This window comes from Neovison vison, chromosome 7 (assembly GCF_020171115.1).
Source record: "Neovison vison isolate M4711 chromosome 7, ASM_NN_V1, whole genome shotgun sequence".
Lineage (NCBI taxonomy): Eukaryota > Metazoa > Chordata > Mammalia > Carnivora > Mustelidae > Neogale > Neogale vison.
In genome coordinates, this window is record NC_058097.1 from 52491092 (window position 1) to 52505745 (window position 14654).

Consider the following 14654-nt stretch of genomic DNA (forward strand, 5'->3'; position numbering starts at 1 on the left):
CACAAATAATATATAATATTCATATAATTAATATATCAGTATAATTGTTAACATATAATTATATCATAAAATACATTACTATTATTTCATCTCTTTTTAATTTTTTTTTTTTAAAGATTTTATTTATTTATTTGACAGAGAAAGATCACAAGTAGGCAGAGAGGCAGGCAGAGAGAGAGAGAGGAGGAGGAAGCAGGCTCCCTGCTGAGCAGAGAGCCCGATGCGGGACTCGATCCCAGGACCCTGAGATCATGACCTGAGCCGAAGGCAGCGGCTTAACCCACTGAGCCACCCAGGCGCCCTCTTTTTAATTTTTTTTAAGATTTTATTTATTTATGTGAGAGAGAGCATGAGAGGTGAGAAGGTCAGAGGGAGAAGCAGACTCCTTGCTGAGCAGGGAGCCCGACACAGGACTCGATCCTGGGACTCCAGGATCATGACCTGAGCCAAAGGCAGTCACTTAACCACCTGAGCTGCCCAGGCGTCCCTCTTCTTAATATTTTTAAGTTAATGTATTTATTTAAGTCATCTCCACACCCAACATGGGGCTCAAGCTCACAACCTTGAGATTAAGAGGCTCACCCTCCCCTGAGTCAGCCGGGCGCCCCTGGTCCAGAGTGACAACTAGTAAATTGAAAACTACCGGGGGGGGGGGGGGGGGGGGGGGGGGGGGGCTCGCATCATATTTCTGTCAGACTGTGCTGGTCTGTACAATATTTCTAGCCAATCCACACACAAGCACGCACACACACAAAACACCAGAGAAATGTTTTAAAGTTATTTATAAATAACATGACATTACGATGTTGTTGGTTTCTAAAATTTTCATTATTCAAGTGCTGCAGACTAGTTTTTTCTACTTTAAGAAGAAAAGCAGGGGGAGGAGCAGCGGGGGTGGGGGGTGGAGAGAATCTAGGCAGATTCCCCACTGAGCTCAAACAATGCCTCCTCCCAAAGCGGGGCTTGATCCCAGGACCCCAGATCATGAGCTGCTGAAATCAAGGGTCGGATGCTTAACCCACTAAGCCACCCAGCTCCCCCAGACTTTTTTTTTTAAGATTAAGATTTAAGATTATTTATTTATTTGACAGAGATCACAAGTAGGCAGAGAAGCAGGCAGAGAAAGGAGGGAAACAGGCTCCCTGCTGAGCAGAGAGCCGGATGCAGGACTCGATCCAAGGACCTTGAGATCATGACCTGAGCTGAAGGCAGAGGTTTTAACCCGCTGAGCCACCCAGGCGCCCCCCAGACTTTTTTTTTTTTAAGTCGAAATGTTACATGATTGATAGAGCGTTCCTTGAAAGGGCAAATGTGGAGAGCAGAATCATGGTTCTCAAGGGTCCGGGATAAAGCTGGGAGGCTGGAGGGACATGGGGGTGGCTGACAAGGGGCATAAAAGGGATGCCAGTGGTGATGAATGTGTCTTGCCCCTCGAGGGTATCAATGTCAACATCCTAGTAATGATTTCTTTTTTAAGATTATTTATTTATTTATTTGACAAACAGAGATCACAAGTAGGCAGATAGGCAGGAAGAGAGAGAGGAGGAAGCAGGCTCCTACTGAGCAGAGAGCCCGATGCGGGGCTCCATCCCAGGACCCTGGAATCATGACCCGAGCAGAAGGCAGAGGCTTTAACCCACTAAGCCACCCAAGCGCCCCAACATCCTAGTAATGATCTCGTAACATCATTTTGCAAGAGCTTCCCATAGTGAAGCAGGTCAAGGGCACACAAGATCCCCTGTATCATTTCTTACAACTGCATGGGAATTCACAGCAAGAGCAAAATTCAAAGTTTCTTTATGTCTAAAGAAAAGTTTCTTTTCTTTCTTTTTGAGAAGTGCACACAAAACAGCAGTTTATGAAGTAAAAAGTCAAATTTCCCTGTGACCATCTTTCCCCGAGATCCCCAACCAACGTTTCCCAACCTCTCCTTCACATCTGCTCTCCACCAGAACATGTAACATCTCTGGACTTCATGCATTTTCTCAAAACCCAATTACGTAACAGTTTAACTTGCTGCTTGTCTTTAAACCAATTCGCTGAGAAAAGCTTAGCCAGTGAATTTTGCCTTGTCCTTGACCAGAATATGTTTTGAGAGGGTCCTTACAGTTTTTTTCCCCATCTATTTATAAAATAAATATATCATTATCGTTTAAAGGTTGGAATGTTTCCATGTGTCTGTTTTCTCTGTGTCCAGTGTGTTCTATTCACCACCTGCCCTTGCTCACGGACAGACAGAGGGGACACCCTTTGGGGGAGCTGCCAGTAATACTGGTTTCTGCTTGTTTTCCAAAGCCCTTGGGTGGAAAGAAAAGTCGAGGGTCCCTAGAGGGGCCTGTTCATCCTGCAAGCGCGGGAGGACCCGTCTGGGAAAGATGGAAAGGAATGGAGGAACGTTCACTCAAACATCATCACGGCACCAAGGGCTGGGAGCAAGAGAGGCAGAGAGAGAAGGGACAGCGGGAAAGAGGGGCAAGCACTGAGCAGATGGGAGGGAGGCTGGGAGGCCCTCCCCTCACACCGGCTGGCTCTTCGGGGCTTGGGTGTCCACCGTGGAGAGGGTGAAGGACTTGCTGTCCCTGCTCAGGGACTCCTCGGTCAGCACCTGCCGCAGCCTGGCCGGGAGGGACTTGAGGAAGCGGCTGTGGAATCCCTGGGCGGCCACCACGTAGATGATGGGGTTTATACAGCAGTTGATGTAAGCAAAGGCCACACAGAGGGAGTCCAGGCTAGACACGGAGTCAAATTTCTCCGATTTCCTGGGGAACACCGCCAGCATCACCCCCGTCACCTGGTAGGGCAGCCAGAAGATGAAGAAGCTGGTCACCACGGCCACCACCACCTTGAGTGTCTTGGTGGAGCGCGTGGCCCTGCGGCTCCAGGTCCGGAACAGGAGGAAGGTGTAACAGATGGTCAGCGTCACCAGCGGCCACAGGAAGCCCACAATCAGCCGGAGGAGAGCCACGCCTCTTTCCACCAGGACCCCATCGGGGCCATAGTTCACACCGCAGGTTGTCCGCAAGGGAAAGTAGTCGGTGCGCACCCGGCGGAAGAGGAAGGAGGGGATGGTGAGCAGCAGGGCCACCATCCAGGCCACGCCGCAGGTCCCCCAGGCCAGCCGCGCGCCCCGGTAGTTCTGGCACCAGATGGGGTTAAACACCAGCAGAAAGCGGTCGGCGCTGATGGCGGCCAGGAGCAAGATGCTGGCGTACATGTTGAGCAGGATAAGTGAGGGCAGGATGCGGCAGGCGGTGCCACCGAAGGGCCAGTGGCCGTGCTGCACAGTGGCAGCAAACAGGATGGGCAGTGCCAGGCAGGACAGGAGATCGGCCACCGCCAAGTTGAGAAACCAGATGGCGTTGATGGTCCGCTGGAACTCGTACCTGGTCACCCAGACCACTAGGGAGTTGCCCGGCACCCCTATCAGGAAGACGACAGAGAAGAGCACCAGGGCAATGGTGTCGGGAACGGACAGCCTGCGGGTGCTGGGAGACTGGTCCACAGACATGTTGGGGTCCAGGGTGGCAGTGCCATAGTCGAAGTACTCAGGAGTGCTGTACTCCAAAGACGCCTGGAGGGAGTCAGAGAGGCAAAGGGAGGGTGAGACTGCGGGCCAGTGCCCGACACAGGAAAATGGGGGTGTTCAGGGCTGAGAGACTGCGAGTGTGTCAGACCACTTATAAGAGTGGGAAACCCTTCCACGCTGATGAGTTCCCCTGCTGTGCTCTTGCTGCCTGCTGAAGTCTCTGGATGGCCCTGTGATCCAGCAACCGAATGGTTAAAATCCAGTCCTGATTGCTCAGTACTCTAACACAGGGCTTCTTAGCTATTTTTACGGTCACCAACAAGCTGAGATGAGAGTACTAGGTAGTTACCCCATGGGCACCCACCATCGCCACCATCAGCCCCTTTTGCTGCCTTCCGCTCACTGAGGCAGCTCCCCAGAGAAGGCAGTGGCTCCACAGGGCTTCATAGACTCGGGCAGAGCATATAAGGGAGGGAAAAGGGAGAACCAAAAACACTCAGGCTCGCCTGGGTGGCTCAGTGGGTTAAGCATCTGCTTAGGCTTCGGCTCAGGTCATGATCTAGGGTCCTGGGATTGAGCCCCATGTCAGTCTCCCTGCTCAGCAGGGAGTCTGCTTCCTCCCTCTCCCTCTCCCTCTGTGTGCTTTCTCTCTCTCTCTCTGTGTCAAATAAATAAATAAAATTAAAAAAAAAAAAGAATGATAGAGACATGTCAAAAGGACACAAAGAGAGCCTGGGAGAGACCCCTAATTGAAGATGAGCCAATTTGAGTAAAGAAGGAGGAGGAGGAAGAGGAGAAGGAGAAGAAGGAGAAAAGAAATGAAACACATTAATATATAAAGCTCTATGAGTTCAAAATTATAATAAAAACAAGCAAACTCATTGGTCACTTTTTTTCTGGAAAGGGAACAATTTGAGCATTTATCCTGCCATTTTTGCACAAGGTAAATTTCAGGGAAAGCAAGAGTCAATGGAGGAAAGCCATCCTTTAGAGGAAAATCTAACAATGATATCTGTAGAAGGAAGGACAATGCAGGAAATGATGGGTCTTGATGAGGACCATCAACATCAATAAAACCACCGGGTGAAAGGCTGGTGGGAGTTTTACAACAAACAGGCTGGGCTCGTAGCCCAAACCAGCCAATCAACTTTAGTGTCTGGAGAAGAGAGACAATCAGACATTCCGTTCTATGTCATGTGATGCTTTAGAAAGGACGCAGCACCGCCTTTGAGTAATTCTTGCCAAATGAATGACCGTGAGTCTAATCAAGGTTCTAGATCAAAAACTACTGGTCTTTGTGCACCTGGGTAGCCCTGTCGGTTGAGTATCTGATTCTTGCTTTCGGCTCAGGTAGTGATCTCAGGGATCGAGCCCCATGTTGGGCTCTGTTCTGGGCATGGAGACTGCTTGGGACTCTCTCTCTCCCTCTGCCTCTTCCCCTACACTCTCTCTCTCTCTCAAAACAAAACTAAACTACAGTCCACAGGAAAAGTGGGGGAGAGAGGAACATGGTAAATAACACCATAGGGATGAAATCAGACCACAGGAAACTCTAGAGGACAAATGATCTGTTTACTCCCACAAATAAATGGCATTGAGAAAGAAAGAAAGAAAGAGAGAGAGAGGGGAAGAAAGAAAAGGGAAGGGAAGAGAGGAAGAAAGAAAAAGGAAGGGAAGAGAGGGAGGGAGAAAGAAAAGGAAAGGAAAATGTCATTGATGAAAAGAGATTTAGAGGCATATCAAGCAAAGGTAATACAGAGACCTCATTTGGACGCTGACTGGAAGAATCAGCTGCAAAACCAGACTTTTTTTTTTTTTTTAAGATTTTATTTATTTATTTATTTGTGAGAGAGAGCAAAAGAGCACAAGAAGGGGGAGCAAGAGAGGGAGAAGCCGACTCCCCACTAAGCAGGGAGCCAACTGTGGGACTCGATCCCACTACCCTGGGATCATGACCTGACCCGAAGGTAGACCCTTAAACATCTAAGCCACCCAGTTGCCCCTAAATTAGACATTTTTGAGACAATCTGGGACACTTAAAAATGGAGTGGGTATTTGACAGCAGTAAGGAATTGGTGCTAGTTTTATTGAGGGCGATGTGGTTTTTGTGTTTATGCTTTAAAAAAAGGATGGGGAAGGCTGTTTTTTTTTTTTTAATAAAGATTTTATTTATTTGACAGACAGAGATCACAAGTAGGCAGAGAGGCAGGCAGAGAGAGAGGGGGAGAAGCAGGTGCCCTGCCGAGAACCAGAACCCTGAGATCCTGACCCGAGCCAAAGGCAGAGGCTTAACCGACTGAGCCACCCAGGTGCCCCTGGGGAAAAGCTGTTTCTGATAAAGATACACTGCTGGTAAAATACCATGTCTTGGATTCACTCCAGCAATGGAGAGCACCTGGCTGGCTTGGTAGGTGGAGTGTGCAACTCTTGATCTCAGGGTTGTAAGTTCGAGCCCCATGATGGGTGTAGAGATTACTTTAAAAAAATTTTTAAACTTTTTCTTTTTCAGTGAAAGGGAGTGTGTGCACATGCGTGCAGGTGAGCTGGGATTGGGGGGAGAGGGGCAGAAGGAGAGAGAGAATCCCAAGCAGGCTGCACACCCAGCCCAGAGCCCTACCTGAGACTCCATCTCACAACCCTATGATCATGACCTGAGCCGAAATCAAGAGTCCGGCCCTTAACTGGCTGAGCCATCCAGGCGTGCCCCGCACCCCCCCACCACCCAATTTAAAGGTCTTTAAAAAAAAAAAAAAATTTTTTTTTTTTCCAAAAAAACACTCCAGCAAAAGAAATCGCTGGGAAGCAGGAGACAGGATGGGAGGGGAGGAGTGTGGGTGACTAAGAACAGCAAAACACTGATAACTGTTGAGGTGGGGTCACGGGTCCCCTGAGGGTCACGGTATCATTCTCTCTACTTCTGTGTGTTTGAATTTAAAATATATATATAAATAGTTTTATTTATTTATTTGACAGAGAGAGACACAGTGGGCGAGGGAACACAAGCAGGGGGAGGGGCAGAGGGAGAAGCAGGCTTCCCGCTGAGCAGGGAGCCAGATGCGGGGATTGATCCCAAGACCCTGGGATCATGACCTGAGTTGAAGGCAGACACTTAATGACTGAGTCACCCATGCACCCCTGAAATTTTCCATAATAAAATAAAATAAAGAGCAGAGGGGACCTGAGCCCTTCTTCCCAAGCCGAGCTGTTCTGAGTACCATGTCCCCCAAAAGAGAGTCTGTGAGTCGCAGCAGAGCTGGAGAGAGCCTCATAGGCAAATCCGTGTCCCAGGGGCACAAGGCACAGCAGTGAAATCCCCATGGAATGATTATGCTGAAGCATCCAGCATTTACCGGGCGCTTACCAAGAGCCAGACATAACATAACCTCTTCCGATCCTGGCCACGCCCCCTAAAAGTTGGTGCTATTAATGTGCCCATTTTCTCAATGCGGACCCGGAGGCATAAGAAGGTGAAATAGCCTGTTCTAGGTCACAGGATTTGGAATTCAAACCTATACAGGCTGGCATGCAAACCCGCGCAGGCTGCCCCTGACCATTTCCAAGAGGGGCTATGGATGGGGGAGGAAACTCCAGTGGCAAACTCTGTGGCCCTGGGGGCTAGCCCACCTGTGAAGGCCACTTTGTCACCAACCTGGAGAAAGGGGACAGAGAAGAAGGGAAATGGTTGTTATAGAAATCTCCAGAGCTGGACGCCTCAATTTACAGGCTTTGGTTCCTACCCCCCGAAACACCCACCTGGCGGAGTATTTAAGACAACAAATGTTCTGGGACCGGGGCAGCCGAGTGCCTGGTGCTCCGCGTGGGGACAGGAAAGGGCAGCTAATACAAACATTATTTCTCGATGTTATGACGATCAAAGAGCTCAGATCTTTCCCTGAACCACTTTTTTATTTCCCAGTCCCTTTATATTGCTGGAACGTGGGCCAGGCTTGGTGGCCCCAGGGGGTCCTGGCTGGTATGGAACCGTATCAGGGATGACATCATGACTCAAAGGGAAAGGGTCAGTGTTGGCTGAGGAGGGGAGGAGCAGCATGTGGTAGGTCCACCCCATTAAATAGGATTGAGCCCTAAAAAGGAACAAGGCGAGCCACCATGGGTGTTTCTTCGGGGGTGACTTCTTCTGGGGTGACGTTCTAGAAACAGAGCCCACGACCACATGACATAATGAGTGTCCTACAAACACGACTGGATCATACACATTAATACAGTGAATTATACGTTATGTGAATTTTACTCAATTTGAAAACAAGCAAACAAAACAATGCCACTGGGTGCCTGGGTGGCTCAGTGTGTTAAGCCACTGACTTCGGCTCAGGTCATGATCCCAGAGTCCTGGGATCGAGTCCCGCATCGGGCTCTCTGCTCAGCAGGGATCCTGCTTCCTCCTCTCTCTCTCTCTGCCTGCCTCACTGCCTACTTGTGTTCTCTCTCTGCCAAATAAATAAATAAATTCTTTAAAAAAAAAAAAATGCCACTGTCCTGAACCCAAGGGAGGGGTGAGGGATTGTTTGTTCCTCATGAACCGAGACAACACAGGCAGGACAACCAAATGCCATGTGACATGCTGGGCTGGAGCCCAGGGCAGAAAAAACCCGTTCGTGGCAAAGGGCGTGTTTGAACAACAGAGCGAGTCTGCATAGGGTCTGCAGCCTAGACACTAATATTCCACCAAATGTTAATTTCCCGACAAGGGTAACTGTGCTCTGTTCATGTCTGTGACGGTGATCACTCTTGAGAAATGAACACTACGGTATTTGGGGGCCCAAGGGCGTGATGCTTACCCTTACCCTCAAACTGTTCAGAAAAAAAGATGACCCCCAGACATAGATACAGATGATACAGTGAGGATAAAGATGGGGAGACGACTGATTGATAAAGCAAATTTGGAGACTCTGGTAAAGACTAGATTACATGGGAGTTCTTTGTTCTATTCTTGTAATTTTTCTGTGTGAAAATTGTTCAAAAGACAAAGTTCCAATTGTTGAGATATTTCTAGGGCTAAATAGGCCCGGCTGGGAGCCTTACACCTACCCTCCCCCACCCCCACCTCCCTATCCCAGTTCCCTGGCTCCTTCCCATTTTCTTCTGGGACCCACCCACCCCCATCTCTCCACTCCCCCACCCCCATCCCCATGCTCCGTTTACTAAAGGGTTAATGCCAGGCACAGCAGGAGTCCTAGACACTGCCACCCCTCTCCCCACCTTAGCAGATGCTCAATACTGGGTACATGAATGTTTTGCCCGAGTGGAGTGACTCAGACTCTAAACAGGGAGCATCCCTCCCCACACCCTGCTCTCGGTCTCCCCACTCCTCACAACAGCTGACAAAGTTCCTTCCTGGTGTGAGCTCTTGGGGCCCTTTTCCCTCCCCTGACTTTATGAGGGCAGGGGGGAAGAAAAGTGCTGATTCGAACACCCTGCGGCTTTTTCAGGATCCTCCCAGTGCAAGTGGCTTGAAATGTTGCGCCCTTGCAGGCATCCATACAAAGACAGGAAATAACCGGAGTGTCCAGCAAGGGGGGACTGGCTAAGTGACGGATGACACGTCAGGAACAACAGATGCCACCATCTGGGAGAATGAGGGGTTGATGCATGGCTGGGGACGGAGCTCCAAGGTCCAGGGGAACCACTGCCAGAAAGCAAGGACCACCAGGGGCCCCTGGATGGCTCGGTGCCTGGAGCACACAACTCTTGATCTCAGGGGTTGTGAGTTCGAGCCCCACTCTAGGTGTAGAGATTACTTAAAAACAAACAACAACAAAATATACATATATAGATAATCTTTCAATAAATAAATAAATAAAATAAAATCTTAAAAATAATAAAAAGCAAGGACCAGATGGCGCATAAAGCAGCCAACCTGAAAAAGAAGACTCCCGCTTCCTCTCCCTCTCTCTCCTTCCCTCCTCTGTATCTGTCTCTACTTCTAGCCTGTACCTGTCTCTCTCTCTCTCTCTCTCTATCCCCAGAACAGCTCTAGAGGCAGATAGAGGAAGCTTGTACCAGTGCTTAGCCCCTGGGGGGGTGGGGGAGAGGTGGGAAGTGGGGGAGGGCAAGGGAGCAGGGGGAGGGGCGGGGACTGGGGGGGGCAGGCACTGGAAGGAAGCATTTCACCGTGTATATTTTTGTTCCTCTTGTATGAGGAACCATGCCCGTGCCTGCCCTGCCCGTTCTAAGAAACAGACATCGTACAGCAAAGATAAAAGAATTTGTGGTTCCACGGTTCTAGGCAGGGTTCTTTGCTACACTAATGTTAATCAGCTAATCAGCTGGGGGACCCTGACCCACCAGGCACCTACCGACAGAGACATTATAAGGAGGGATGAGTGAACCCCCAAAAAGCGAGGGATGAGTGTCGTTGGAGAGCCCTGCACGGTGTGGGGTGAGGACGGGCTGTATCCCCAACCAATAAGAGCTTTCTGCACCTGTCCTTGACAGCAGCCACCAGCAACATATGGCCACTGGGCAGGTGATACGGGCTGACATTTGGGCGGTTTACTTAAATTTCAATAACCACACGTGGCTAGTCACTGCCCGATTGGACAGCACAGGTCTGGGGCTACAAAGGGACCAGACACAGTTCCGAGCCCTTCCCAGGAGTTAGTTCATTAACGAACTCATAACAGTATTGACATCCCAACATCCAGAAGCATGGAATACTATTGTTCCTAAGTCCACAGGCCTGGGTTTCTTGCTCCGATATTTTATACTTAAGTAACCTCCACCCCCAACACAGGGCTCGAACCCTCCACCCCACAATCAAGAGCCGCACCATGTACCCACCCAGCTGGCCAGGCACCCCTCACCAGCCATGTTGAGAGGATGGTGGCCGTAAGGAGATGTGCACGGATCAGAGAACAGGGTAAAGGAGAGGCCACGGGACTTACAAGAATAGCAATCATCGTTCTCAAGCTCTATTCTAAGCCCTTGGCTTGTATGAGCTCATTGAACCCACGGAACAACCCTATGAGAGTTGTCACTGTTGCAACAACCATCTCACAGATGGGAAAACTGAGGCTCCTCTTAGAGCTTAAGAGAGCTTCCCGAGTTCTCCCCGCCGGTAGCAAGTGGCAGAGTTGAGAGAGAACTTCTGAGAGCTTGAGGCCTGAGTGGCTACAGTGCGTTCAAAGCCACAGCCACAGGTGAGAGCCAGGGAATGTGCTACCCACCAGAACATGAAAGAAGGCCAGCGTGGCCGGCAGGGGGCCAGGATGAAGTTGGAAGAGCCACCCAGGCTATCCATGCTCAAGAATTTGTATCTTATCCTTGGGTCATGGGGAGCCATGGGGGGAGTTTGAGCTACAGAAGGGCTAGGTTAGTTTCAGTTTACAAAGATCCCTCTGGCCACTGTGAGACGGTGAGATGAGAGGCAGCAGGACCAGAGAGGAGCTGAGAAGGAGCTCCAGGCCACTGAAGATGGGAGCGCAGATTGGGGGGCGGGGGTTCATGGCCAAGAGGAAGAAGCAAAGTAGAGGATTTGAAAGCACCGAGGAGACACAGTCGTGCAAGGGGTGCGCCATAAACTCTGCCCCAGGCCCTGGCCTCCCTCTCCTGGCTTCTTGTAGGGGATCCTTCCATCCACCCCCATCCTTCCAGGAAGGGAAGTCTTGCCAACCGTGCCCCCACGGAAGGAAAATAGCAGTCCCCCCTTAGAGACGCTGTCAGAGCCACAAAATCCACAGGAGACAAGGTCTGCTTCTCCCTCCCCTGCCACAAACTACAAACATTCCTACAACCACACATCTCTGAATAATCCACCCACAGAACCCCATGGAGCCATCAGAGGTCGCATCCCCGGAGAAATGGGATATGAGAGTGAGGTGGACATCTTGTCTCCGATCATTTTTCTTGAATTGCACAACCTCTGTGACCCACTCAGCGTTCACAGTTTTTAAACCCTGCAAAAAACACAAGTCTCCAGTCCTTGAGGGACGCAGTGAACTGCCTCACGGGTTGGCAAAAATCAAAGAAGTTGGATGGGGGGGGCACCTGGGTGGCCCAGTGGGTTGAGTCTCTGCCTTTGGCTGAGGTCATGATCTCAGGGTCCTGGGATCAAGCCCCGCATCGGGCTGTCTTCTCAGCAGGGAGCCTGCTTTCTCCTCTCTCTGCCTGCCTTTCTGCCTACTTGTGATCTCTCTCTCTGGCAAATAAATAAATAAAACCTTTTAAAAAAAAGTAAAAAAAAAAAGTTAGATGGGCAGGTGAGGGGGCAGGCAGACCCTCTCCTGCACTGCAGATGGGACATATAAGCTGGGTGTGACTTTTGGCAAGACCCGTTAGGATAAAAATTGCCCATGGACTCCGCCTTGGCAGTTCTGGAGACCCAGACCTGAGGCCAACAATGTAACTTTGGCTTTAAAGGCAAAATAAATTATCCATTGAGAGGAGATGGACCCACCCAGTAGACTATTATATGGTAGATAAAAAGATAGAAGGAATTCCCTGGAAATACACAGAGATGATAACAGCATCTTCCTCATAGATGTAAATGCAAAGAGTCTAGCACAGGGCTGGGGCATACAATAAGTGCTCAATAAATACTGCTTAAAGATACTCTATGTTAATCATGAAAAAAAAAAGCAAGATGTAGGCTAAGGTACAGAATGTACTTCTACTTGCAGGGGGCAGAAAGGATAGACACATCACAAGCGTTGAGCGCTGACTGTATGCCTGGTAAGAGCTTTCCGAGTATTATTTAACACTCTCAATGAGCCCATGATGTTGGTTCTAATTCTGTAGGATTGTTACCCCGTCTTCAAGGTAAAGAAAGGGAACTCCAAAAAAGGACTCGTGTTTTGCACAGGAGAGGCAGAATTTGAAGCTTATTTCAATTTGATACCCTGGCCAAACTACCGGCTACCTCATTCCCTGCACCTCTGTCCTTGAGCACCTGTAGACTTTCTGGAAGGATCCAACACAAGCCGGTGTCCACAGTCGCCTCTGGGGGCCTGACAAGGAGTCCAAGGCTCTGGGCTGGGCAGAGAGAGTGACTTCTCACTGAACACCCTTTGGTATTTGGGATCATTTTATGGAAAGGAAAAGAAGGCGAAGCCCTTAGCTAGTTTCTCAAAGTCCAGTTGGTCCTGGTCAGGCCTCCAAAGTGGGATGAGGCAATGCCAAGCCCCTCCCTGGTCAGCTACTATGTCCTCCGTTTCCTCTTTCACCCCGATGAAGCAAGACGAGAACAAGACAAGGTACCAAATCACAGCCCTGCCTCTCTCGAAGCCCATCCTGGGGGGCACAGGTGCACATGGCAGGGGGAACCTCTCTGAGCCTGGAGACCATCTCCCTCTGACACTCACAGAATCCACGGGACAGCCTGGGTCAACCACAAAGGACCCGGGCCATTTCTGCTCTTGCCTGAGCCTCAGTTTCCCTGTCTCTAGAATTCAGAACATCTGAAGTCAAAATGAGTCACTTTCTTTCTCCCAAGCCGGCTCTTTTCAGCCCCCCAACGCTTCCCTCCTGCCATTCCCGAAGCCTGAAAGACCTCCTCTGGATCTCTCCACTTGAGGAAGGGCGTCATCGGATCAGACCCAAGGCACGCGTGTCCTGCCCTGGGGGCCTTTCGGATTCCAGCTCTAGGGCATCTTGGTGTCTCTATAATCCCTTGACAGTCCTTCCTTCTTAGCTGCCTCCCAGCCCCGGGGGAGTCTGAGATGAGGGTCAGGGAGAAGGGAGGAGACGGAGGACAGAGAGAGGAGGACGGAGAGAGAGAAAGAGTGTGAAGGGGAGAGGTGGAGGGGGGAGAGAGACCCAGCAAGGAGAGAGGGAAGGGAGGTGGTGCCCGTGCCCATGATCCCTCTGGGGAACTCACCATGTTCAGGTCTCCCAGGGTCCCCGCTGATCAAAGGTCCCTCCTGCCCACAGACTGTGGTTTCTAAGCCCCAGGGGAGGGTGCAGAGCGCAGGGAGGAAATGACCAGTCTTTCCCCTCTGGGGTTCTTATTGGTCTGTGTACTGGGCACCCCATCTGGGGCACTCACCCAGAGAGTTCCGAACACCTCCTTCCAGTCAGAGGAGGGAGGCTGGGCTTGCAAAAGTGAGGAAGTCCCTCGCCTGACAAGGGTGTAATCCAGATAAAAGAGCCCCTCCCCCGGCGTTCTAGGCTCAAGCCCTCTCTTGGCCTCAGTTTCCCCATTTAGGACCTTCTAGGGCACCCGGTGGCTGCAGAAAAAGCTCAGAGGTCCAGCTGGCTCGAATTCCCATCAAGGGTTCTGGGGAGCAGGGATGGTGAGCCCCAGCCTCCCAGCCAGGTTGCTTTGAAGCCCAGAGAAGCAGAGCAGGTCTGTGGAGGCGGCCCAGGCCTTAGGGACTAGTACGCCTTCCTGCCTTGGGTTTGGAAGGTGGCCAACAAACCCAGGAATGTATCCTGTCACAGATCTGGAGGCCGGAAGTCTGAAATCGGGGCAGCAGCAGGGCTGTGCTCCCCAATCCCTGGAGGCACTAGAGGGGAATTGGTTCCTGCCTCTTCCAGCTTCTGGGGACTTTGGTTAGTGGCCATCACTCCAATCTCTGCCGCTGGGGGTCACATCTCGTACTCTCCTATGGTGGGTCCCAAATTCCCCTCTGCCTCCCCCTTGTGATTATATTTAAGGTCCCCCTGGATAATCCAGGATAATCTCCCATTGCAAGATCCTTAACAGCAAAGTCCCTTTTGCTATTTAAGGTCACACCACGGGTTCTAGGAATTAGGATGTGGACATCATTGGGAACCTTCCTGAGCCTCCCGCGATGAGCGTGGTTGTGATGATAAGCACAGAGACAGGCTCATTTTCTGTGTCTTCTCCTTTTTTAAAAAATTATTTATTTACTTGACACAGAGACACAAAGAGTGTGGGAGGCCGCAATAAGGCTTGAGACGAGGACCAAACCAGGCCCTGACTTGTGCCTCCTTTAAAGTCTGAATAACCTAACAAAAGGTTTAGGACGGGAGAAGTCGAGTAGCACTGAGAAAGGGTCTGTGCTGTGTGTTGTGTGCTCACCTACGGGACTTCCCACATGTTTGCTAAACAAATGAGAACAATTCAGTTGGGGTCAGAAGTTCGTTGCTGGTCCTTGCTGCCCTAGTACAGCCCATAAATCACTTTCAGGTTTGCTGTATCAGTACA

The 14654-nt window shown here is 50.4% G+C and overlaps 1 protein-coding gene across 1 annotated transcript; it reads right to left on the reverse strand.

The window, feature by feature from the left end:
- Positions 1 to 1585: 1585 nt before the first annotated feature.
- Positions 1586 to 13539, reverse strand: C5AR1 (complement C5a receptor 1). The gene is made up of 2 exons (XM_044260534.1): positions 13362 to 13539; positions 1586 to 3571 (listed from the first exon to the last, which is right to left on the reverse strand). Exons 1-2 carry the CDS (start codon positions 13362 to 13364, stop codon positions 2516 to 2518), a joined length of 1059 nt encoding a protein of 352 aa, XP_044116469.1. The 5' UTR covers positions 13365 to 13539; the 3' UTR covers positions 1586 to 2515.
- Between the last annotated feature and the right edge of the window lie 1115 nt (positions 13540 to 14654).